General features: G+C 57.2%; 2 protein-coding genes across 2 annotated transcripts; both read right to left on the bottom strand.

Moving 5' to 3' along the window:
* Positions 1–52: 52 nt before the first annotated feature.
* On the bottom strand, positions 53–13888 carry RAB44 (RAB44, member RAS oncogene family). The gene is made up of 15 exons (XM_064472313.1): positions 12802–13888; positions 12589–12703; positions 12144–12315; positions 11681–11824; positions 11248–11338; positions 11029–11124; positions 10505–10692; positions 10069–10117; positions 9647–9741; positions 5324–9120; positions 4748–4829; positions 4277–4391; positions 3415–3516; positions 1988–2064; positions 53–1542 (listed from the first exon to the last, which is right to left on the bottom strand). Exons 1-15 carry the CDS (start codon positions 13009–13011, stop codon positions 1455–1457), a joined length of 5421 nt encoding a protein of 1806 aa, XP_064328383.1. The 5' UTR covers positions 13012–13888; the 3' UTR covers positions 53–1454.
* A 3464-nt stretch (positions 13889–17352) lies between these two features.
* On the bottom strand, positions 17353–22055 carry CDKN1A (cyclin dependent kinase inhibitor 1A). Its single transcript, XM_064472307.1, has 3 exons — positions 21994–22055; positions 19316–19726; positions 17353–18771 (listed from the first exon to the last, which is right to left on the bottom strand). Exons 2-3 carry the CDS (start codon positions 19716–19718, stop codon positions 18722–18724), a joined length of 453 nt encoding a protein of 150 aa, XP_064328377.1. The 5' UTR covers positions 19719–19726; positions 21994–22055; the 3' UTR covers positions 17353–18721.
* Positions 22056–24570: the final 2515 nt, after the last annotated feature.

Here is a 24570-nt window from a genome sequence, read left to right as displayed (position 1 = left end):
AACTGCACTTTTTCCATCAGTGGGGATGGCAATTAGCCTCATTTACTCAGGCCTTTATTCATACAGAAGTTGTAGCATCTCATAGCTTTGCAGCTTCTGCCCATTGGGGACTGCTGAAAACAGCCCATGGACTCCAGAGCTCAGAAAACACCTCCAGAAAATATGTACATATAGATGGGCAACAGGAGCTCTTAAGCCTCGTTTCCTCGGAAAGCTGAGCTATAACAGAGTCAGAAACATGCAAAATTATATCCTTTTTTAAAAATATATAGTGTTATTTAGAAAACCAACTCTTGCACTATATTTTTGTAAAGCAGAAGCTGGCTAGTATTATGCTTTGCCATAATGTACATATAAATAATAATGGCAACAAAAAGCAAACCCATCTGAGCAGAATTATTTCCCCCAAATCTGCATATAAGCACAGTCTTTAAATACATCTGTTGAACTGCTGGGGGACGAGACAACACATGTAATATATAAAAATACTAAAGTATAACACTTGTTTCTTATTTATTTAGTCTGTATGTCTTTCTCTGCATCAAGCTGAAAGAAGAAAAACCTTGAAATTGTGACATGCACTTGTTGAGATTTTCCATGCTGGGTTTTAAAACTGATTCAGTACTTCAGGAAGAAGCCGTCTCCATTGCAGAAGGGCAGGGTGCGGCAGTTTGCTCTTCCCTGCCCATCCTGAGATCTGCTGCAATAGTGCAAAAATCTGCTCTGGGGGCAATGCGATGAAAAGAGGTCTTGCAAGCATTTATCTGATCGTATATCCCACCACCCCAGTGTTCTTTCTGTTACCCTGGATGTGCTCTTGGTGCTTTTGAATATACTTTGAGCAAAGTTTTTAGTAGTTTTCTGTCAAGACCCGTTGCTGCTCACTGGCACAATAAACCAGGAGACTAGCTCTACCTTGCCTAATCGGAGAGGCCTACAAAGTGCATTTAGGATATATTGCATATTTCATTGTTCTGCATCAAATCTGATCAGATTACAAAGTGAGAGCAAAAGTCACCGCCGTACAGCAGCACCGACAGCCCTAAATCTTCTTGTTTTATATGCTGGCCTTCAGGTGACTCCTGGTATTCATTTCTTTTATCCCAAGACTCGGTTTTGCTCCCTGCTGCTTCCAGTATCGTTCCAGCATCTCAGATCCAGCTGGGTTCCTTTTCTGCCTCTTTCCTTAGCCTGTTTTTTGTCTCCAAAAGAAAGCAGTACAGTTTCCCAACAGGTATTTTGGAGGGCTCGTGTGCCCTGGGATAATGGCAGGAGATGAGCAGGGAAGGGGCCGGGTGACAGCCAGCTCCTCCACAGCGGCTTTTGCTCTCGGCATCCGAGGGACATCAGGCAAGGCAGACACACAGGGAGCAGAGATGGTGCCTGAGGGTTATTTTTATGCTTTTCTGGCTGTCGCTGCAGTTTCAGATCACAACCTGGGGGGGGTCTGCCCATCACCAGCAGCAGCCTTTTTTCTTCTGAGGTGGCTTTGGTACCTCTTCTGCCTTGTTTTTCAATTCATCTTCACGAACTTTGAGCAACCTGGGAGAAAATGAAGCAAGTTAGCTGGATATTTCCCCCATAGTTTGTATTGCTGTGCTATTTGTCTTGACAAGCATCAGTAAGAGAGGCTCAGCATGGCGGAAAGGAGTTAGGAGCCTTTCAGCTTGGTGTGATTTGAGAACCACAAACTCTGCTAAAAATGCCAACCTAAATCAAATCACAGACAGAACTGATTTCAGTCAAAATCAGCAGCATCCCGAGAAGGGCTCTATTAATCTCCTTGCAATGCTAGCTATTCAGGAGGCATCTTAAAGCACATCTCTCCGGCTCATCCCCACCATACACATGCTGCTCTGAGTTTCTCTGATATTTGGGCACATGGCGTCTCTGGTGACAGTAACACATCAGCATTTGGAGTTTTAAAAAGCAGGGAGGGTGCCCATTAAGTTCAGGACAGCTGGTAAAATCCATGCACATGCCTCACCTGATTAAGCTGACCATGGACTCGGCGACATTCTGGCCCGAGGCAGCACTGCATTCGTAAAACATGAGCTGATGCTCCTGGAAGACACAGACCCCGAAGAGAAATGTAATATTCTTGCATTGGAATAGCTTAACATGGGAGTAAACAGCCAGGGGTCAGTCACGGTCAAAGGGAAGCAGGACTCAAGGAAAGAAATAACTCAATAATTTATTTATGGGAATGTGAAGGTGAAATCCAGCTCTTCTGGTAGCTACAACACCAACGTTTAATATCAAGAAAAAGGCTGACGCTGCAGACAGAATGAGATGCGGTGCCCTCTGGTTAGTGGAGTGAATATGGAGACGTAACTAGATGTTCCTGGGCCTTTTGTGCCTACCAGTGACTGGTTGGGGTAGGGGGAAGAAGCATTTAATCCTTTGCCCTTCCGTCTCCATTTGTAAAACTGGTCAATGGATACTGACCCAAATCACATAAACTTTGAAATTAAGTTGGTAAAGGTCAGATTCTTCTTGCCTAATTTTTATTAGCCATCTACATGTGAAGAGATTAATCGTACTTTAAGCATTTCAGTATCTTTGAAACAGGATAGGCCTTGATGGTTTTATTATTTATATTTTGCTGGGAAGATAAGTGACACTTCACAGATAAGATAAGTGGAGCTGAAAATGTTTTAATTTATAGATCCAGTTCCATAAACTGTTTTACTGGGGCAGTGCTGAGTCAAAAGAAAAATGTCAAGGGGAAAGCAAGGCAGGAAAGAGTGAAAGATGGGTTCAAAGATCACTTGGCCACACACCGATGCACAAAAGGTAAGTTAAGGTCTTTCACCTTTCTCCAGGTCCTCAGGCTGGTGGCATCCACCCTTAGTTGCCCTTGCCTAACTTGGGTGGACAGCACACTTTCACAGAATCATAGAACCATTAACGTTAGAAAAGACCTCTCGGATCAAGTCCAACCCCCAACCCAACACCCCCAGGCCTCCTAAACTGTGTCCCCAAGGGCTACGTCTGCACGTTGTTTGAACCCCCCCAGGGACGGTGACTCCCCCACCTCTCTGGGCAACCTGTGCCAGGGCCTGACCGCTCTGGCACTAAAGACATTTTCCCTCATCTCCAACCTAAACCTCCCCTGACGCAGCCTGAGGCCGTTCCCTCTCGTCCTGTCAAAGGTGACCTGGGAGCAGAGACCAGCCCCCCCCTCACTCCAGCCCCTCTCAGGCAGCTGCAGAGAGCGAGAAGGGCTCCCCTCAGCCTCCCCTTCTCCAGGCTAAACCCCCCCAGCCGCCCCCCAGCACACTTGTGCTCCAGACCCTGCCCCAGCCCCGCTGCCCTTCTCTGGACACGCTCCAGCCCCTCAAGGCCCTTCTTGTCCCGAGGGGCCCAAACCTGAGCCCAGCATTCGAGGGTTTAGCAGGACCATGCACTTACCTCAGCCAAGCGTTCCCCATCCTTCGTAGGGACCTGTCTCTCTGCAGCACAGTCAGTTTTGTTCCCGAGGAGCAGAATAGCGACTCCATCTTCTGCTCCTTCCTGGACAGTTAAAGAGGGAAGGGGATCAGGAGTGCGTCTGAATCTCCCTTGAAACGCAGCCAGCCACGCTATCTAGACACATCCTGGAGCACCATGAAGGATGTCCATGGATTTGGGCCAATAACAAAACCTTAAATTCTTAAACAAATTTAACAGCATTTAAGAAAGGGATTATTTTTTTTCCTTAAATCATTTATCCTGGTCTATTAACAAGACAGAGCACTGGATGAGTTACCCTCGCAGTGAATTCACTGTGTTCAACTTCAGAAACCCTCCAGAAGATGCTCTGGATGAGATTTACTGGCACTGAGCAAGGCGGCCTCCTGTTTTGTTCCAGCATTTTTGAACACTGACTTTGTACTTGACTGGAAATCTCTGACAAGAAGTTTTTAATTAGACAAGAGTTACCTCCCATTTCCCAGGACTCAAAGTGGACTATTCTTGATTTAAATTATCAAAATCACTTTCCACATTCTCCATTCCTCTGCCAAGTTTTTTTTAAAAAAGTTGATCATTATCATAACAATGCTATCAACAAAGTACCCCAGGAAACACTGCAAAAACGTTAAAATTGTCAGTATCTGAATTTAAATGCTCCAAGAAAAATTATTTTCTGACCAAAACAAAGCAGAATGCCCTTTACAAAGGGCTTGGTCACCCCCAGATGTCCGTCCCTAACCGGTGGCAGAGGTCAGGCGGCGAAGTCACTGCCAGTTCCAAGACCTTGGGGACAGAATGAGGTTTTTTCTGCTTCACCCACCTGGATGCAGCTCAGCCAGTACCGCACATCTGAGAAGGAGTACTCTGACGTGATATCGTACATCAGCACGACCCCATCCGCCTTCCGGAAGAACTGCTTGGTGATGCTCTGGTACCTGCATTTTAAATGATCACCGATAAGGTCTAAGGAGATTTCACCTAGGAGCGGTCTGAAATCCCAGTGGGAAAGCTGAAAATGCATGTCTACAAATAAAGGCAAACCCCTGGTTTTGTTCCTGTCCTGATCACAGAGGTCATACAAACAGCCTGAGTGCTTATTTTTATCTTAATTACTTCCTTTATTATTCTTTATCAGATCACACGCTGTACAGAGTCCCTTCTTAAACAACGCCTCCTTTGCTTGGCAAAGCCAAGAACATGCATTTCCACTAAACTACCAGGAAAATAATAACAACAATAAAAAAAGAAAACCACAGGTTGCTCTCCTTAAGCAGACAGCACAACACCTCACCTTTCTTGACCAGCTGAGTCCCACAGGCGGAGAGCAAAGCGCTTGTTGTCCACAACAAGGTTTTTGATCTGATAATCCAGTCCTAGGAGACACAAAAAGGAATATTTTGATGCTGTAGAGTCCACCCCCGTGACAGAGGATGGATGAAGGTGGCACATGTTGTGGTCTAAGGCTGCAGCTCAAGTGGCTGGTCTTAAATGATCCTCCAGCTTTTATATCTTTGATGGCTGGATTTTGGGAAGGTCTCTGATCTCATGGTGAGTAGAAACAGGTTGGTTGAGAGGAGGATATAGCTGAAAGGCAAAGCAGAGAGAAAAGAGAGAAAAGCACTAGGGCCATTAGTATTGTTGCCTTAAAGAAGGCAAGGAGGACCAGCATTGCCTGCTGAGGAGCATCGAGACACGTGAAGTCAGTGGTCCTGTTTGGTCCTTGGTGGCAGGTTGTATAGCATGCTTGGCGTGAGCTGTAACATGCACGTAATGACCACCAGCAGCTTCTAGGGTGGAGGAAAAGGAATTGTGCAGGTCAGCCAAGCAGGTGCAGAGCCGTGCTGGAGAGGAGCTGGAGGAGACCTACCTACTGTGGCAGTGAGGTGTGGGTTGAAGGTGTTGGCGTGCAACCGGTACAGGAATGATGTTTTGCCCACATGGGAGTCCCCAACGAACAGCACATTGTAGAGGTGGTCTGGGTCCAGGGAGGCTTCAGAAGAACCCCTTGGGACAGCTCCTGCCCCATCTGCAGTCACGGCCCCTGGCTCTCCTGGGCTGGGCTCACCTTCCTGGCTCATTTTCTGCCCAATCTTTTGCTGCTTCTCCTGTTGACCAACACTGAGGTCTTCACGCTGTTCTCCCAAGAGCTGCCTTTGAGGCTGCATGCTGCTGTTGGCTGCATCCCCCAGTGAGCTGTCTCTGAGGACCATCCCCAACTGATCATTCCCAGCTTCTTCCTCCTCTTGGACCCTTGCGTGAATGGTTGACACTGGTGGCACCTCTTGATTTGGAGGTTTGGCAGGTCCGGCAGCTCCCCGCTCCATTTCCATCCCATGCAGCAGCTTCTTCTCCAGCTGCTGGGAAGCAGCGTGAAGACTCATCTTATCTGCCTGCGCTGAGACCTGCTCCTGAAGCTCACTTTGGGCTGCCTGTCCTGAAGCGCCTAGCCGCCACACATCTGGAACGAGAACAGCCTCCTGCATCATCGGTTCCAGCTTTAGCGTGCTGATTTGTAATGTCGCTTTGGAGACCGGGGGGGCCAGTGCAGATGCACCATCATCATGGGCCTGCTTTATCCCTAGACGCTGAGTTTCAACTAAAATCCTTGCCCCTGCTTCCAGCCTTTCTTCCTGCAACACTTCCAGACCTTGAGCTCCATCCAAAGGCCTCTCCTCTGCACCAGCACTCTCTCCCTGCGGTGTTTGCTGTGTCTGGGTATACTCCAGGATCTGCCCATCTGGACCAGCGAGTGTTCCCAGCATTTGCTCCAGACAAGGACCCTTGGCAGCAGTGGCACACTCAGGATCTAAAGCAGCCTCAGCCAGAGAGGACACATCTGCACCAGCAGCCCCCTCCCATAGGTGTGTGGTGTAAGCTGCACACAGACCTGCCTCCAAAGCAGGAGTCTGGCTCTGCACCCCTTCTTGCATCCAAGCTGCACCCAGGGGTGCCACACCTGCCTCTGTGCTCCTCCCTGGGGTTGATTTGAGTTCCTCGGTGCTCTGGTACTCTGGTACGTCCAGGATTACAGCCTCCATAGGGGAGTGCATGCCTCCAGCAACCCCCTCGCCCTGCCAGACTCCTGCTCCCTGCAGATTGAGCACAGGCTCCTGTGGCAGCCCGTGCTCACTCTGCTCACGTTCCCCATCCTCAGCCTCCTTCATGAGATGCATGGCTGCACAGATCCCCCCTCCCAGAAGAGTTTCTGGGCTGGCATCCCCACGCAGCTCCGTGTCTACCCAGGAGGCCTCTCCTTCCACCTTCTCCACTGACCCTGGTTTATCAGCCTGATCCAGGGGCTGCACATCTGGAGCCACGCTCCCTCCCTGCTCTGTACCCAGGGAGCCAGCCTCTCTCACAGGCTGCAGACCTGCCTCCATGCTCCCTCCTGGGGCTGATTTGAGCTCTTCCATCTCAGTAAGAGGCTGCATGTTTGCATCGAGGCTGTGGGCGACCAGAGTCTCCAGGATTCCAGCCTCCTCCTGAGGCTGCATGCCTGCACCTGCCCCCTCTCCTGGCCCCGCTCCTGCTCCCTGCGGGTCAAGCACCTGCTCCTGTGGCAGCCCACGCTCGCTCTGCTCATGTCCCCCATCCTCAGCCTCCTCCATGAGCTGCATGGCTGCTCCACCCTCCCCTCCCCTTGGGGCTTCAAGGTTGAGACCCCCATGCAGCTGTGTGTCTGCCTGGGTGTCTTCTGCCTCCATTTGCACTAGCTCTGGTTTATCAGCCTCATCCAGAGGTTGCACATCTGGAGCCATGCTCCCTCCCCGCCCTGTGTCCAGGGAGCCAGCCTCACTCACAGGCTGCAGATCTGCCTCCATGCTCGTTCCTGGGGTCCACCTGAGCTCATCCTCCTCTGCAGGCATCTGCACATCGGCATCAGTGCTGTGAGCCTCCAGCGTGTCCAGGATTACAGCTTCCCCAGGGGCCTGCACGCCTGCAGCAGCCCCCTCTCCCTGACTGATGGCTGTTCCAGGGGGGTGAAGCACAGGCTGCTGTGGCAGCCTAAATTGACTCTTCTCATGTTCCCCATGGTCCATGAGATGTCCTACTGCAGGACCCTCCCCGCCTCTTGGGGTTTCTGGGCTGGCACTCCCATGCTGCTGCACATCTCCCTGGGAGTCCTCTTCCTTCACCAGTTCCAGTGCCTGAGCCTTATCTGGGAACAACCCACACAGGTCCAGGCTCGCTGTAGCTGTTTCTGCTGGGGAACGTCCCTCACTGAGCACCACAGCAGCACCTATTTCATCCTGCATCCCTAACTCTGGTTTATCCTCCTCCTCCAGTGGCTGCACACCTGGAGCCGTGCTACCTCCGTGCTCTGCCCCCAGGGAGCCAGCCCCACCTGGGGGCTGCAGAGCTGCCGCCACCTCAGCAAGCAGCTGCACATTGGCATCGCTACTCTGCGCCTCCAGCGGTTGCACATCTGTTCCCTTTCCCCCTTCCTGCATGTCGGCGGGTGGCAGCAGCACCTCTTCACTTACGCTCCCTCCCCACATTGCGTCTCCCCTCACAGACTCACCCTGCGGCTGCTGCTCTGCCTCCCAGGGCTGCGTTACCTCCATCTCCCCTTCCTCGGCCCCAGCTCCGCTGCTCGCTCCATGCTGAGCCTGGGCTGGTGGCACGTCGGCATCTAAGGTCTCTCCCCAGGGCTGCGCCTCTGCACTGATGTGCTCTTCCTCCGGCATCCTGGGGTCAGGAGCCACTGTCACCTCGGGGAGGACACCATCACCCTGGGCTGCTCCCATTTGTGCCTCACCCCAGGATGGTGGCTCTGCCTCCAGGTGCTCTCCAGGCTGTATTTCAAGTTTCTCAGAGACGCCCGATGGCAGGTCAGCCTCTTCCCCCGGTTCTGCGCCTGGGGGCTGTGCACACTCTTCCAGAGCCGCAGCTGGGCCAAGCTCATCTGTGGCAAGCTGCCACCCCACTGCTAGACCTGTCTCCCCAGCCTCAGGTGACCCCAGACCTGCCTCCAGATTTTCTCCCTGGTTTAATGCCAATTCCTCAGCTTCTCCCAGGAGCTGTGCCTTTTCCCAGCCCATTTTTTCCTGTATCCATCCTTCTCCCTCCACCTCCACAAGCACCTGCTCTGCTGCCTCCACACTCTCTCCTGGTGCTCCTTGCAGATGCTCAGCTGCCTTTAGCATCATCTCCTTCACACCAGCACCCTTTCCCTGCAGGAATATCATCCTCTGTGCCTCCTCTGGGCTCTCTCCCTGCTCTGCCCCCGGCTCCTGAGCCCCGCGGTGCCTGGCTCCCACGGACGCACCAGCTTGTGTGGTGTCTGGAGCACAAAGCTCAGCTGTGGCTGGTCCCTCTTTCAGGTCTCCTTCAAACAGCTCGTGACCAACATGGCCGGGAAGGGTCTCTTGCAGGATCCTGGGGGTTGTGCCATGTGGTGCGGATGCCTCTGGCCCTGTCTGGAGCTCAGCATCGTTCTGGGGGTGACAGGCAGCATCTGCCAGCGCAGGAGGTGCACCCAGTCCCTGTGGCTTCAGCTGTTTGCTCAAAGTCACTATTGCATCATTCATCTCTCTTAACAAAGAGCTTTGGTCAGAAAAGTGTTCCTCTTTCAGAAATTCTGCGAAGGGGTCCTCGTCTGTGGAGCTCGCTCTCAGCGGGGCTCCCATAATGCTTATTTCTGCTGGCAGCGCTTCCCAAACCCTGGAAAGGGCAGAAAATGGTGGGGGGTTAGCCCAGCCCCTGGGTCAGGCTGCAGCTCCCTCCCACCCACCTGGGCCAGTACCAGGGGGGTCTCTCCTCCGTCATCGCACCCCATCCCTCTCCAAACCCGATTGTATTTACCCTCCAGGGGTACTGGAGGTTCACACAGGCAGTGATGGGGACAGGGGAAAGGGGGATGCACACCCAGGGAGCCAGACCCAGGGCTGTATCCTGCCCGGCAAGCAAGTGTGCTTCTTCCCAGGCTCTGTGTTCACATTATTAGAGGTGAAAAGACAACTTTTGGCCAGATACAACAAGTGCCTGAGCCAAGGGAGTGATGCAGGGCGACGAGCCGGGGTAAGAAATCTGAGCTCTGGGATGAGAGATGAGTGGGTGGGAAAGAAGCCTTAAAAGGACTAAATATTGTGTTTTGCTTGGGGTGGGTGGAGGACTTGGGTGCTTGGCACCAGCTCGCAGATGTCAAGGGCGTGAGCTGAAACAGCAGCTGCTGCCCAGGACCCCTTACACTTGATGGGTGCTCTTGGCTTTGGGCTTGGTGCTCTGGGACCCCATCCTGATCTGCATCTCGGAGAGGTACTTCTCACTCTTCTCCAGACTGATCTGCAGTAAAGAGGGTGGGAAGAAGAGGAAGAAAAGCACTTGGCAAGGAAGCATAACCATGTGAAATGATGCTGCGCTCTCCGGCAGTATCCAGACATACCCACCCGAAATCTTGGGGGTATCAGAAGTACCGTGCTGCTACACCACCCCTTCCCAAGCATCCATAGGGCACCACGCTGACCCAGTTTGAGAAAACTTTCAAGGGCACTGCCTCTGCTGCAGAAGCACCCTGTGCTTTTGGGCTCCCTGGCGGTCCCAAACCAAACAGTGCGAGGCCCTGGAGCACAGACACCCCCCGTCCCATCGCCGTGTACCCAGCTGAAATACCTGTGGGGACAGGGGCATCTCGCCAGGCAGCTCTGCCACCACTCTGTCCCTACAAAGACAGAGCATAGGTGTCAAAATGGCAATTGCATCCTCTTCACCGTGTCCATCCCTGCCCCAGGGTTGTCCCCAGCCCTTGAGGCAGTGATGTGCTGGAGCAGGACAGCAAAACCCACAACCCTTGGATCCGTCCTTGTTGGGTTCTGGATGAAGGACATCCCTGGCACTGCCCTGCAGGGACACATTCGCTGCATGGTGTAGATAGGCCTGGTTTTTTTATTCTGATGCTTTTCACACCAAATCATGATTAATGTGTTCCATGAAGACCACTGAAGCACCGCGATGGCTGAGACCCATCAAACTCATTCCCCATCCACAGCAGCTCCCAGGAGGAAACCATGTAGGTGCAGAGGGAGATGCTGCTCACTCAGCTGCTCACCTGGGCTCCTCCACACGCTCCCGAACCAGCGTTGCCCTCGCTGTCTGCAGGCTCCTGTGGGTCTGCTGGAGCTGCTGGTGGAGGTGCTGCAGGCGGTCCTCCAGCACCCGGTTGCTCTCCTCCAGCTGCCGGTTTTCGGTGCTGGTGGCCTGCTGCATGCTGCGGAGGCTGTGGCACCGCGTCTCCAGCTGCAGGATGGCAACCAGGACACTTACACCCAGCCAGGACCCCCATGAGACCCATGCCAAAGAATGATGGACAACCATCTCCTGTAGACCTGGGGCTGAATTTTTATCCCTGAGGGTGGAGAGTGGGAAACTCAAATCGGGTGCTCTGAGGACAGAGGGGAGTGTGGGGAAGGGGTGGGACAGGAGAGGTAATGGAGGTCCTATGTCACAACCTGCATCAAGGACTGGCAGGGACAGACCGACATCGGGTGTACAACACCAAGTTGCTGCTACAGGCACAGCCCAGAGACCCTGGACGCACGGCACCCCAGGGACCAGGGGTTGGGGCCAGCTCACCTCCCTCTGCGCCGTGACCAAGCGCTGCACCTCCCTCTCACTGGCATCCAGTGCTTGCTGCAGCTCCATGCTGTGCTGGTGGCTCCGGGCCATGCTCTGGGATGGCAACAAGGTAGATTAGCACCCACTTGTCCTTCTGGGAGCTGCCGCAGTGGCTCAGGCGTTCTGGGTCCCCTCCCAGGGTGGGTGGCAAGGGGAGAGGAGCAGCTGGTGGCCCACCTCCTGCTCCAGCCGCTGCTGCTCCTGCTGGATCTGCTGCTCCAGGGCCTCGCAGAGCTGCTGCACCTCCTTGTCATGCTCAGCCACATGCCTGCCAGGGACAGCAAGGCCAAGGGGGTGGTCAGACCCTGCCGCAGTGGGTGCAGGTCCCTGGGACCCCACATTGCCCACAGGACCTGCAGGCTGCAGCCGGGTTTGCCCAGAGGGGTTCACCCAGCAAGGACGTGTCCGGCAGTCTGAGTCCAGCACTTTTGCCATCCCGTGCGTGACTGTAGAGGGAGCCCGACCCCAAACGTCAGCTCCCAGCGAAACCTCTGCTCCAGGCACTGATGGAGATGCTGAAAGCCCCCAGGTTTCTCCCTCCTTGAGTGCCTGTCCATGGCTGGGGTGAGTAGGGGGCCCCATCCCTGTCCACTGCCCTGGGGTGACTCACTTGTTCAGGGTCACCTCCAAAGCCTCCTTCTTGCTCCTGGCTTCTTGAATGCGGTGCCTCATCTTGGCCAGAAAGTCCTCGAGGTTGCCCAGGAGCTGGGGTTCGTCCTGCCGGAGTTTCACCCAGAGCTGCCAGATCTCCTGCCTGCAGGGAGAGGGGTGCTTTGTGGTGAGCATCTCCCCAGAAACCCCCAAAGACTAGCAAAGAGCTGGGGGACCCTGGGTCATTTAGCTCACACTGTGCAGGACACACGGTCCTGAGGGACAGATGAGCATTGGGGTGACCACGATCCTGTCCCCTGCTCTGGCACTTGGGGCAAAGGCACCTCCAAGGCATTTTTGGGCTCGCTGCCTGCATGGGGACCAGATGAAGCAAAAACCCTGCCCTGCCCCAAGCCTTTCCCCCTATGGCAGCTCTGCCCCATCCTGCAGGACACCCATGGGTGCTAAACAGGGCGGCTTACTCTTCAGAGGCGTTGGCTGTGCCCAGCTGGTCCATGAAGGCAGCAAACTGTCTCTGCTCCTCGCTGTCTGCCCCCTCCAACGCTGGGCTGGGGAGGACCAAGCGGACCCTCCGGGACGCCGTTTTCCGCCGGCGGTGGTCCCTGGCAGCTTTTTGGGAGCTCAGGAATTGGCCTGATGACAGATACCCCAAACCCTCAGTGCCCAGCAGGGGTGACACCAAAGCCCAAACTGGGACATTTCCCACCCCATGGCTTCAAGAAGCTGCTTTGGCACAATAGGACCCCTCACCAAGCAAGCCGTGGGCTGAGACCTGGCCATGGGGACACTTGTTGGGCCATCACGTGCCACCCAGCAAGGGGACCATTTCAGGTTCCCCCCAGGACAGCCCAAGGGCTGTGTCCAGGATCAGCCCGCGCTGTTTGGAGGCAGCATGCCAGCACTTACAGAGCCCGGCAGTGAACTCCTCGGTGCTTAATCGCCCAGTGCCGGCAGCATCCAGCCCATCAAAGATGAGCTCCAGCTCCTCCATGCTGCAAGGGAAATCTTCCTCCTGCAATTTCTAAGAACCAAGCAAATCAGGGGAAAAAAAACAATCCATCATCTAATCTCCAGCCACCCTGGTGGCATTTGACCTGAGAAGACTTCCCCATCCCTTACCTGCATGTCCGAGCGGGTGACAAACCCCGCCTGGTCCTTGTTCCGCTCCCTGAAGAAGTCCTGCACCCTCTGTACTATTTCAGATGCCTGTGGCAGCTCCTCGATGGGGCCGGGGGCTGCTGCCGCTGCCTCGCCAGAGCCCTCACGCAGCTGCTTGCGCCGGCTGGAGCCCATGCGCCGGCCCTTGGTGGCCGCCCGGCGCTCGGCCATGGCTCGCGGCTCGGTCCTGGTGAGGGGCAAACCAGTGGGTGCTGGGCCTTGGCCAGCTCTTTCCTTGCCGGAGACCTTTGCTGTGGTGCGGTGGGAGACAGCGGAGCAGGACCGAGCTCGAAAGTCACTTTGGCTGGCGTAAATGGCCCCCGGGTTTGGCAATAGGAAGAGAGGCGCTTATCTCCAGTTGCACAGCGCAAACGGAGCCTCGACCTGCAGCGAGCAACAGCCGTCCCCACCGGCTGCGAGCCCAGCACCCACCGGGCAAGCGGCTTCTCCTGCCTCTGGCCACGCACCCACCCCAAACCTCCCCATGCTCCACCCCGGCTGTGGAGGATGCACCGAGCACCGGCACCGCCGGGGCTCGAGGGCCACCTGGGAGGTGACACAACCGGGAGGTGACACCAGCAAAGGACCTGCCAAGGTGATGCTGGAGGTCTGGGCAAAACGTGGTGGTTCCACCTGCTTTCTCGGAGCTCAGCAGCAGCTTTTAAATTTCCTCCCCCACTTTTCACAGCTGTGAGTCACCTCCGGGGAGAGCTGCCTGAAACCTTGGCGAGGTTTCCATCACGCCTGCGTGCTCGCCCTGGCTTGCAGGGCCTGAGCTGGTGACACCCCACCCCGCCCACTCCCCTCTCCCCATCCCGGGTGGGCAGCAGCATCACCAGCAGCCACTGTTCCATCCCCACGAGGGGTTGTTCTCTGCACGGCAGAGCTGATAAACCAAGAGAAGGAAACCACAGCCATGAAAAGCAGTGACGCAGAACCAGGGCCATGCTTGAGCCGGCTACAGCCCGGCTCTCCGCTCCCAGCCCAGGGAGACCCCCGGCTGCTCCAGCCCTCTGCCTTTTTACAATGTGAAATGGTGATTCTGCTACATCCCAGGGCACACTGGAAACACGAGAATAGGCCTCCCAAAAACACCCCCTTCCCCTTAAAGGAAGAAGGTCTTGTGGAGTTGCTGGAGTCCCACAGGGCACCGGGTGGGGGGGTGGCAGAAAGCAGGTGCCTTTATGGTGGTCCCAGCCTCTAAGACAGCAGAAGTGGGAGCTCTGGGGGGCAGGTGGGTTGTTTAAGGCATGAGGAAGCCCCCAGTTACCTGCCCCAGCCCTGCAGGGTGAGCTGAGCCCACTGCACAACAGAGGCACGCAACAAGCAGGGGGGCTGGGATGAGAACAGCACAGCCCCTGGCCCCGGCTGAGCAGGGTGCCCCCCGGCATCACCAACTCCCAGCGACCTGCCTCCCCTCCAAAACACCCCACGCTGCTCCCAGCCGTAAGAAAAGTGTCCCCGGCCGCACTCCCTCAACAGGCAGCAAGTACCCCCGCCCCAGCTCACCGACAGTGAGAAAATACCCTTATTTTCCTTGCTTTTCTATTTTTTCAGGTGATGCATGAGCCATCTCCAGAGCAGCAAAGCTTACCTTTCCCACCTACCAAGAAGGACCCTCAGTTTTGGGGTGCATGGGGCAGCGAGGCTCCCCAGGCTGGAAGGGATGCTGGTTCCACACCGAGGGTGTTTGACCTGCTCTGCACCCGAACTCTCATTTTCTGTCTTACTCAAGGCAGCTTTCCGTTTTCGGGTTACACACAACTGCCAGCGCTCACACGTTTCCTGTTTGCCGCGTTGCAAGCGGGGTGCGGGAAGGGCCTGTCCGGAGGGTCACCGTCCCCTCGAGCCCCCCGATCCCAAAGCAAGGGCACCGCCGGTGTCATCAGGAGCTGCAGCAGAAGTCCCCATCCCTTTCTTGTTTGCAATGGTCTGGCCAAGGCTGGAAGGTGTTTGGGGCAGGGGAAAAAACATCAAAGAAACAGCAAATGCTATTTTAAGAGTCCAAATAACCCAAACTACAAGACTACACATAACCCACAGATTATAACATCCTACTAAAGACAGAACAAACCTGCAAACCCGGCCCCCAGCTCTTCGGCCCCAGGATTTGCAGACCTCCCCTGCTGTGCTGCTCCCACTGATGTTTTTTTTCAAGGCTCCTGCCTGAATTTTTAAGTCAGCTTTGAAGCCAGCACCAAACGCACTGACCGCCTGTGATCCGCATCCACTCTGGTTTACAAGGGAACAGGGGAATTAGATGGATCGCGTGTATTCTTGCTCCACTTTTTAACTGCAAAATGGGAAGAGATCTCAAGCAAGGGGGCAAAAAAAACCCCTATTATCTTTAGGTTATAACTAGAATTAACATGCACTGTCTCCCAGGGCAGGGGCTGTGGGGTGGGGGCTGGTGCCCTACCCAACTCTTCCCATCTGAGCTGGTTAAATCACTTGCTGGGAACCGGCTGCGCAGGTGCCCTGCCCCATCACACCCACCCAGTCACAGCCCAGCCCTGCTCGTTTGCTGTTTAACCTAACGAAGCAGCAGCCGGCTCAGGTGCAACCTCTCCATTTGGGCATCTGCAGGGCAATTCAAGGCTCAGCTGCTTCTTCTCTGCTCCCTGAGCAAAGGTGGTGCCTGTTACCCCAGGCTGAAGCAACCCCACGGCCAGGCTCGGGTGCTCATCTTGCAAAAACCACCTCTGAGCTCGTGTTTGTCACCGCTTCTCGCAGCCCCCAGGGCTGCTGCACAAAGAGTGAATTTTGGCTTTGCGTTCCCTGAGGATGCTTTTTGTGTGTGGGGGGAAAACCCTAAATATCCCTGGGAGAGGTCACTGATTCACGCCCTCTGCCCACCAAGACTCCAGCTGCAGAGTCCTGCTGGCAGCCTGTGCCAGGGTTAGTGCCAGCCACAGGAGGGTACCATCCAGCCCACAGCAGCAACAGCCCTTTCCAGGCCCGAGGAGATGCCAGGCAGGTCTCGGTGAAAGGGGATTGAACAGCGTGGGGAAAGGAGGGGAAGCGCCTGACCCTCCTCCCAGCCCCACTCCGCTGTTGTGGGAGTTTGAACCTGGGCATCCTCGCCCTGTGCTGAGGCCAGGCTGGGATAGGAGAGCAGCAAAACACAACCTGGGCTGAAAGTGCAAGGTTTCCATCCATTCCTCAGCTGCTGGAAAGCCATCACTATTTTGTGTCCCCAAAACTGGGAGGGGACACACTCCTCCCCTGCCTGGGAGAGGCGGTGCAGGACCAGGTTCTCCCAGGGGGGAGCAACGCTCAAGCCCAGGTGCCAGACTGCCTCTCGCACAGCAGCACCGGGCCCTGGCTGCCCTCAGAGCCCCACAGACAGGGCTGAGGGAGTATTTGCTGATTTATTTCTTGCTTCCTCCATCGCCACTGCTCCTGACAGATGGGAGGTGACAACAGAGGGGAGCAGCTGGCAGCGGCCAAGGGGGCTGGAAGGACTGACGTAAGGGGAAAGATTAAAAGTGCTAAATCTGTAGGACTTGACTCAGCAGCAGCTAAAAGACTGCATGATTGTGCTCTGCAAGCATTTCAAGGGGCGCCGGTGTGCGTGGGTGTCACCCAATGCTATGGGGACAGGCAGATGCTCTAGGGATCCTCAGCTGAACCATGACACAACAAGGTTGTTACGATCAAAACTACTTTCAGCCGGATCCGCTGCAAATCCGGTCATTTGTCACATTAACCACAATTTGAACTCACAGGCCACAGAGAAGTCTTGCACAGCCCTCGGAGGAAGCCGCTGATGGCGGAGGCATCCCTGACTCCCAGGGGACCTCAGCCCTGGCATCCAGCAGCTCCAGTCTCAGTCCCACGTGGGACTCGGTGCTGTATGTTTTCACCAGCAGTGCCAGCACATGCTCTGATATGTCCCTGTCCCACAACATGGGTCACCCCATCGGCCTGGGCACCTGGCACCCCTTTAAAGGAGGAGGGGGGAACATGACCAGCTTGCCCACGGCTAATGGCCACCTGCCCAAGGTAGCGCGCTGGGGGTTAGGAGTAGGGGTCACAGTGGGAAAGGGGGAAAGTGATGTGGGCAGCAGAGGAGCCTACGTTCACACAGGGGTCCCACGGTGACCCCCTGCACAGGGGGCAGCGGCTTCTGCTGGGGATATGGTGGCAGCACCAGTCCTGCACCTGGGACCACAGCAGAGAGCTGCCCCAAGGGAGCACAGGGGCTGTGGCGAGGCTTTGCCCCTCAGCCCTGGCACAGCTCCCCATCCCCCTGCTTTGCCGTTTCAGGCTGCAGAGGAGTCACCCAGAGCTGCGACAGCCCCTTCCCGCAGCCGCTGGGTGGAAGGCACAGCTGGGTTTGTGCTGCAGCCGCCCCCACTCCCAGCCAGCCCCGAGCTCAGGGCTGCACCCCCAGAGTGACCCCCAAGCCCCCTGAGCCAGGCAGGGACCCAGCCCCAGCGTCCTCTTCCCCACAGCCAGACCCTGCTCCCAGCACAGTTACCTCCATTAACCCAGAGACACCAATTCCCTTACACAGACAAGTGTTTATTCAGAGTTAATATTTATAGACAAATAGGTATTCCCTCTTCCCCCCCCCAGACTTAACAGCATTTTTTTTTTTTAAATATAAATAAACATTTAGTGCTGGGAGGTTGCCAGCTTCACCAACAGCAAAGTGCATCATGGTGCAAGGCAGGAGGTCGGCTGTCACTTTTCTGCCTGGGACCATCTTGCACCAGTTTCCAGAGTCCAAATCCAGCAGAGCAGGAGATGAACCCCGTGAAAGTGCTGAAACCTGACAGTGTTGAGTCCTTCAAGAGCAGGGACTCACCCTTCCACGCTGGGACCAAGCGGCCTTCGCTCCAGGACATCCCTTGGTCCCTGAGGCAGCCAAAGCCCCTGCTCTGCAGTCAGGTGAGGGACCTCTCTCCCCCCAGCCCCAGAGGAGAAAGAGTCCAGGAAAAAAAAAGCTACAATTTCATCTTTCAGTGTCATCCTTGCTGGTGAGCAGGACTCCTTCCTTCCTAGAGCAGTCCAACGTGGCCAGAGCAGGCAGCTCCCCAGCCTGGTGTCAGTGTTGGAGGCAGGAACAAGGGCAAACAGCACCACCCAACAAGCCAACAGCAAGGTAAGGAAGGGGGGGTTTGGGTCAGCAGAGTCCAGGGACTCCAAAGCCTCCCCAGCAGCGTTGGTCCCACAATGAGCTCAGCGCTGGGGACCTCCAGTGGGTTTGTCACCACCTACAGCCCATCTTGACCGGTGACAGCACTTGTGAGTCACCCAAAGAAAGGGCTATCTGGGGAACAGGGTTTCCTCTCCCAAGCAGCTGTGGGACCTGTGTGACCCCACTTCCACACATGGATGAGGTCTTGCTGCTGCTGTGTCCATCCTGCTGGGAAGAGGGCCACGACCACGTGCCAGCAACTGGGGTGTCCTCAGGGCCAGGCTGTCCCAGGGCTCTATGATCCACATCAGTGACGCTTTCTTAATGACATCTGGTGCCACCAGGTGGCTGGGACACAAGTGTCCCCCATGGTCAGCCACCATGCAGGGGAAGGACCACAGCTAGACAGCAGGATGGTGCAAGGACAAAGCTTGGCCCCATCAACACAGGGCAGAAGACACTTTCTTCTCTGCAGGCAGGGCGATGCCTTGGTCCCACCAGGCCCGTTTCAGTCCTCCTCCATCCCCCTCCGTGGGGCCACAAGCCTCAACATGGGCTACTCCTATACATTGCACACAGTGAAGGTCCCTCAGGACCCCAGAGCTAATTATAAATAGGGAACTACAGACTCTACGTTTCTTCATACAGACATCTTACACAGTACAGGGTAGGGGAAAAGAGCCACGGCAGCATCGGCAGCTCTCCCCGATGGCAGAGGAGCCGAGCACCGCCAGGTCACGGCTTGGGCTTGTCAGGGACGAACCTCCGCTTGGAGCTGTAGAAGTCTAGAAGGCAGAAAGAGAGGGTTGGAAAGTGCCTCCAGCCCATCAGGAGCAGTGGGGCAGGAAGAGGGAGGTGTCACCAGGGAAGCACCCCAAAACCCAGCCCAGGTGGACTCCGCTTTAGAGCCACCCACCCAAAGCCATGAGTTCCTGGGGAGAAGAGCTTGTAGGTCTCCACCATCTCTTCTGTTTGGTCCCACCTGCGCTTCCACCCCAGCCCTCTATCTCAGAGGACAGGCTCACACCATGGGAACTGAGGGTGATGAACTATTTTGGGGCATCTTCAGCTATAAGACCCACAAGCCTGATAAGAGCCCCCTGCCCAAACCCCAGCAACAAAGAGGCACCCAGTCTGCAGCCTTTTCCCCTTGGAAGATGGGCTCTGCTCTCCTGGGAGAGATGCATGAAGGGTGGTCCACTCCCCACGCCCAGGAGCCAGGCAGAGCTCTTGCACCCAAGTCCCCTCCATCTGTCCCTACCAGAAAAGCCACGACACCAGCAATGCCACCAAGCACTCAAGGAGTGACACCGAGCCTCCAGCACTCACCTTTGATGGTGGTCTGCCCACGTTTCAGGCTCTGTGGGGAACCAGGCCTGCAAACCACCGAGCTCTGCTGAGACCCCTCAGGGCAAATCCTTCCAAGATGGTCCTTAGGCGGGACCTTGTGGGCCAAAGAGCTCCTGCTCTCACTGCCAGTGACCTTGGCCAGGCTGTGGACCTCCTGGGTCAGCTGCTCATCCGGGAAGACTCTCTCCCACTTGAATTGTCCTTCCAAGGGAGTCTCCGTCTCAAAGTTGAAGTTCCAGCGCTGCTGAGCTTCTTCCAGGTGTTGCCTCAACAGGTCCTCAACATCATTCTGGAGCTGGTGGTGGTCCACGGGGCCAAAGAGGTTCCTGCACACCTTGCTGCTGCATGGCACCTGCCTGGCCGTGCTTTGAGACACGGACATCGTGGTGGCTGGGAGGAAAGCAGAGCAAGTTACTGGGCTGTTGGGCAAGCCACGAGCCAGCGCAAGGGCTGGCACATTTGCTACCAGGGCAAAGCAGGCAGTAGCCAAGGCGGGACAAGCTGGGTGGGGCTCTGCAATGAGGGATTTTAGTGGCGTCTTGGGCAGAGCCTTGAGCATGACTGAAGTCAAACGCAGCCTGGTGTGATGCAGAAGGATGGGGATGGTGCAAATGTTGACGTTCCCCGTTCCTCCTCCAGCAGGTAAAGCCCTACCAGGGCAGAGCATCCGGCACCTCAGCGCTGCCACCGGCTCCATCCACAACCCCGCTGCGTACCCGCTTCCATGCAGGCACGAGGCAAGCTGGCGCATGGGCAAGTGAAGCAACAGGATGTTTTTCTGACCAGTTTCTTCATCGCAAGCACCCAGGCCCAGTGGCAAGGCAGGCTTTTAAGCAACATGCCACAAGCTTGACCACTTTGTTAAGCACACTCTATCTGCAAGAGGTTGTTGGGTAACGAGAGACAAGACCCTGTTTGTTTGTTTTCAAATCGGTGCCAAAAGCCTTGACCTTCACAGTAAGCGGCAAAGCCTTGCCTTCTGAGCAGTTCTCCCCCCTACACATGTATGGGGCTAATGGATCCCTCGTGCCACCCGCAGTTATAAGGAACCTCATTATCAGAGCAAAGGATTTGATGGCTTTCGGAGCTAAGGTTTGATTCCACTTGGATAGCTGTGCTCATTAAATCTGCTTTAATAAAAAACCAGATTCACAGAAACAAAATCCCTGTGTGCAAGACAGCTTTGTCATTGCCCACCCAGCCTGGGACCCCCAAAGCCAGGACCACAACAGACACCCAGGCTTGGGCCCCCCACACTCAAACATCCCCAGGGATGGGGCGCTCAACCTCCTGCAGGGAAAAGATCTGCTCCAGTTCACACCCCCAGCCCCTCCGGACCGCCTGTGCCACATAACCAGGCACGCCACCGGCACAGCGTGCCAGCGGGCAGCTGGAGAACCTCCAGCGCGGGGGCCGGTGGGGCCATGGTCCCTCCCCGGGGCCACCCCGACCCGCCTCCCAGCCCTGCTCCCAGCCCAGACTGAGCACCCCCAAGTAAAAATAGAAATCCAGCTTCCTATCTCCTGGCAGTCAGAGCACATAAACAGGGTGACCTCATTGCGAGGCAAGTCCCAGCATGTCCAGGCAAGCCCTGGCAGGTAGCGGGCTGGGGACATGTTTCGACAACCTGACCAGACACCCTCCAGCCCTCCCTGCGTCAGGCGCTGATCTCCCCATTCCCGGGCCAGCGCCACGGCCCAGGTGCCACCCCGGAGCGCTACACCTTGAGATAACAGCTTCGCCCTGACTCATGATTGCAGATTGCTGGAGCCACCGAATAGGGAAGGACAAGGGCCAGGTCACCGTCCCCTCCCATGGGGCTGGTGCTGCTTTAGCAGCCTCCACAAAGCAAGAGCTTCAACGTTTCCTGCAACCCAGCTGGAGAACCCCAAACTTGGCCAAAGAGGTGATGCAGGTGCACGGTTGCGTTAAAACCTCGCCCAGCCGGGCTGGGAGATGAAAGCACTCCCAGGGACACACACACACCCCCCCTTGCCAGCCCCACAGGCACCTGTGACACCCAGGACCAGTTACACCAGTTGGGAGAAGGCTTTGGGGAGCAGGAGGGGCTGGGAGCACCCACACCCGGGGGTGGATGGAGCCAGCAGCCAACGTGACCCCGCGCCAGGTGCCTCCCCGGAGGAAGGCGCAGAGAACGCCCCGCTCATGACACCGATGGGGCTCTTCGGCCGCGGGGGGTATTGCGGAGCCCTCAGGGGGCAGGTGTGCGGGTCCCGGCCGCCCCCGCCCAGCCCCGCGGGCCGGCGGACACGCAGGGATGCTCCGCAGCGGGGCTGCCCGGCCGCGCCCCGCACCGCGCCCCGCCGCCGCCGGGGGGCGAGCGCAGCCCGGCCCGGGGCTCCGCGCCTGCCCGAGGTGGGGGTGGGCGGCGGCTCCGGGGGGTCCCCACCGCCCCCCCCTCCGGTCCCAACCGCCCCCAGCCCCGCCACCGGCCCCGCTCCCTCCCTCCCTCCGCCGCCCCGGGGACGCGGCCACCGGGGCGGAGCCGCCGCCCGCTCCGGCGCTTCCCCCGCTCCCCCGAGCCGGGCCGGGCACCGGCGCCCCCCTGCCGGTGACAGCCCCCCGGTGACACCCCCCGGGCCGGGCCGGAGCCACCGGCCGCCCCCGCGGGGCCGCACCGGCACCGCCGCACTCACCGTCGCGTCGCGTCTCCCGGCGGCCGGTGCCGGTCGCGTCTCGCAGCGTTTTATACCGGGGCGGGGCGGGGCCTCGCCGCTGCTCCCCGAGGCGCCCGGGATTTCCCTCCCGCCCCCGCCCCGCCCCCGCCCCGGCACCGGACCGGCCCCCGGGGCCGCCGCCTCGCGCCCGCGTCCTCCGGCCCCCCCGCCCCCATCCCGGTCCCCGTTCCCGTGAGTGAGCGCGGCGCCAGCGGGGCGTGCGGCGTGCCGGGACCCCGGGGCGGGGACACCCTTCCTAGGGGGTGCGGGGACCCCAACATCGGGGGGTACAGGGACGCCCTTCCTTAGAGGGTGCGGGGAGCCCCCCATCCGGGGATACAGGGACCCCCTTCCTAGTGGGGTGTGGAGACCCCCCCCATCAGGGGATACAGGGACCCCCTTCCTAGTGGGGTGTGGAGACCCCCCCACCGGGGGACACAGGGACCCCCTTCCTACGGGGTGCAGGAACAGCCTCCCCCCATAGGGGATGCAGAGACCCCCCCATCAGGGGGCACAGGGGCCTTCTTCCTAGCGGGATGTGGGGGGACCCCCGTCAGGGGATGCAGGGGTGCCCCCTCCCCATCAGGAGACGCAGAGGCCTCAGGCAGTGGAGCCTTAGCTGGCTGGACAGGGGGTGCTCCCCACTCCACCCAGGCTTTCCTGCCCACCGGGTCCCCCATGCAGGAGGATTCCAGTTGGAAAGAGGGATAATGGATTAAGGGGTGACTCTCTCCTGCCCTCGGGGTGCCCACCTCTGAGCCACGCCGGGGTGATGCTCCCCTGGTCCCCAGCCACTGCCCCACCCCACCCCAGGCAGCGCAGGCTGCCCCGGGCCTCTCCTGCCGGGTTTTCTCCCCCCAGGCCTGGCTCTGCTCTGGCAACTGAGCCCCCCCAGCACCCGGCTGCGGCTGGAGAAAAGCGTTTCGGGACGGATCTGCCGGTCCGAGTCCTGCAGCCACCAGGGCAGGGATGAGGAGGAGGAACAAGTCCGTGCATGTCCTGCAGGAACCTGGGCGAAGGATTTGGAGGGATCTGTGGCTTATCTGGAAAAGGCATCCAAGTCCACAGGCAGGAAAGGTCTGAACCCAGGGCAGCCTCTGCCGGGGTTAAACTGCAAGGCCAGAGGGCACCTACGCGCTGTGCTGCGGCAGGAGTGGGCTCAGTGGGTCCCTCTCTGCCCCACGGCGTGCGAGCTGATGCCCACAGCGTCAGCCTACCCCAGTGCAAGGGGCGCCGTGTTCTGCAGCACCCTCCCAGCATGGCATAAGCTGCCCAGGCGCCTCGGACACCACGATTTGGGCAGCACGGGTGCAAACGCAGCGCACTCCTGTGGGGCACAGGAAGGTGACAGCACGCTTCCAAGCGACAAAGACCACAATAAAGCGGTCCCTTGGGAGCGCCAGGCACCCTGTGAGGCCCCTGGAGCCAGCAGGTGCTGGGGTGCTGAGCAGGACCCTTGGTGTGCAAAACACCCCGTGCATTTCCCAGCCCGAGCAGCTGGAGAATATGTTTGGGCATGTTTGGCTGGAGGCTGCCACGCGCCGCAGCAGCCTTTGCCATGGCCAGTCCCCGCTCCACGGCGCTGGGCCGGGCCAAGGTGCTTCTGTTTGGGTCGTCATCAGCCGCTCGACCCCTCGGCTGCCCCTGGATGGGCACGGTGGGATGGGCAGGAAAGGTGAAAGGAGGGTGGGGAACGTGAAAGCATCCTAAATTAATATCACACACTGTGGAAAATCCATCCTGGCAAAGCTGGGGATGCTCCTGAATTCTGCCTGTCCTTCCGTTTGTACCACGCAGGGAGAGGAGGGGGCGAGCTGGAACAGCCTCCCCTCGCAGGGAAGCTGTCGCTGCTGTTTCCACGTGGGAGTGATTTTTGCTCCCGGTTGCAAAGAGCAGCTTTCAGAGCCGCACTGCGGAGGGCTCGATGCGACGCTGTGCAGTAGCAGATCGTTTACTCGCCGAGCGCCAGCTCCGCTCCAGCTGCAGTTCGTTGGTTCGCTCCCTCTGGATGCGAGGAAGATGCGATCAGCACCAAAGGGAAGCCCAACGCCTTCCCAGCCGCCGCACCGTGGGCATCCTCCCCGGTCAGCGCAGCCTCCCGCTGCGAGCCGGGACTCTCAGATGAAGCAGCATTTACCGAGAGGATGCTCACTGCTTAAACCAGCTCTTTTTTTTTTTTCATCAAAGCCCCCCTGAATACACAAAAAGGAACAACGGCACCATCAAAACCAGCAGCCTTTTAAATTAGCACCTGAAGTGGCAGAGGAAGGAGTGGCCTCGCTTGCACAACCCCCAGTGAAATCCAGCAACCACTGATGCAAGAGCGAGGGATTAAAAAAGCGAAGTGATGCGAGATAACCGACCAGCCTGGCTGATGCGAATCTCCCCAGTTACACAGGGCAAAACCAGCCAGAAAATAAATTGGGTGTAGATTTTCCCTTAGGAAAGTAACTCTGTAATTATCTCCGTGATTTTTTTGGTGGGGCGGGAGTTTGGCTGGGCCGGGGGCAGGTTTCTGGCTGTTGCAGACTCCGCTCTCGCTCCCCTTCCTCGTGC

This window comes from Phalacrocorax carbo, chromosome 23, assembly GCF_963921805.1.
Source record: "Phalacrocorax carbo chromosome 23, bPhaCar2.1, whole genome shotgun sequence".
In the NCBI taxonomy this organism is placed as follows: Eukaryota; Metazoa; Chordata; class Aves; order Suliformes; family Phalacrocoracidae; genus Phalacrocorax; species Phalacrocorax carbo.
Note: the sequence above shows the minus strand (reverse complement) of the source record. Positions and strands in the feature narration are given on the sequence as shown.

Excerpts from the sequence above, each read along its gene's own strand:
- RAB44 (XM_064472313.1), bottom strand. The coding sequence starts at position 13,011 with ATGGCCGAGCGCCGGGCGGCCACCAAGGGCCGGCGCATGGGCTCCAGC. Across the intron at positions 12,316-12,588 it reads GGAGTTCACTGCCGGGCTCT|GCCAATTCCTGAGCTCCCAA; the intron begins GTAAGTGCTGGC and ends ATCTGTCATCAG. Across the intron at positions 11,339-11,680 it reads TTGGAGGTGACCCTGAACAA|GCATGTGGCTGAGCATGACA; the intron begins GTGAGTCACCCC and ends TGTCCCTGGCAG.
- CDKN1A (XM_064472307.1), bottom strand. The coding sequence starts at position 19,718 with ATGTCCGTGTCTCAAAGCACGGCCAGGCAGGTGCCATGCAGCAGCAAG. Across the intron at positions 18,772-19,315 it reads TGGGCAGACCACCATCAAAG|ACTTCTACAGCTCCAAGCGG; the intron begins GTGAGTGCTGGA and ends TCTGCCTTCTAG.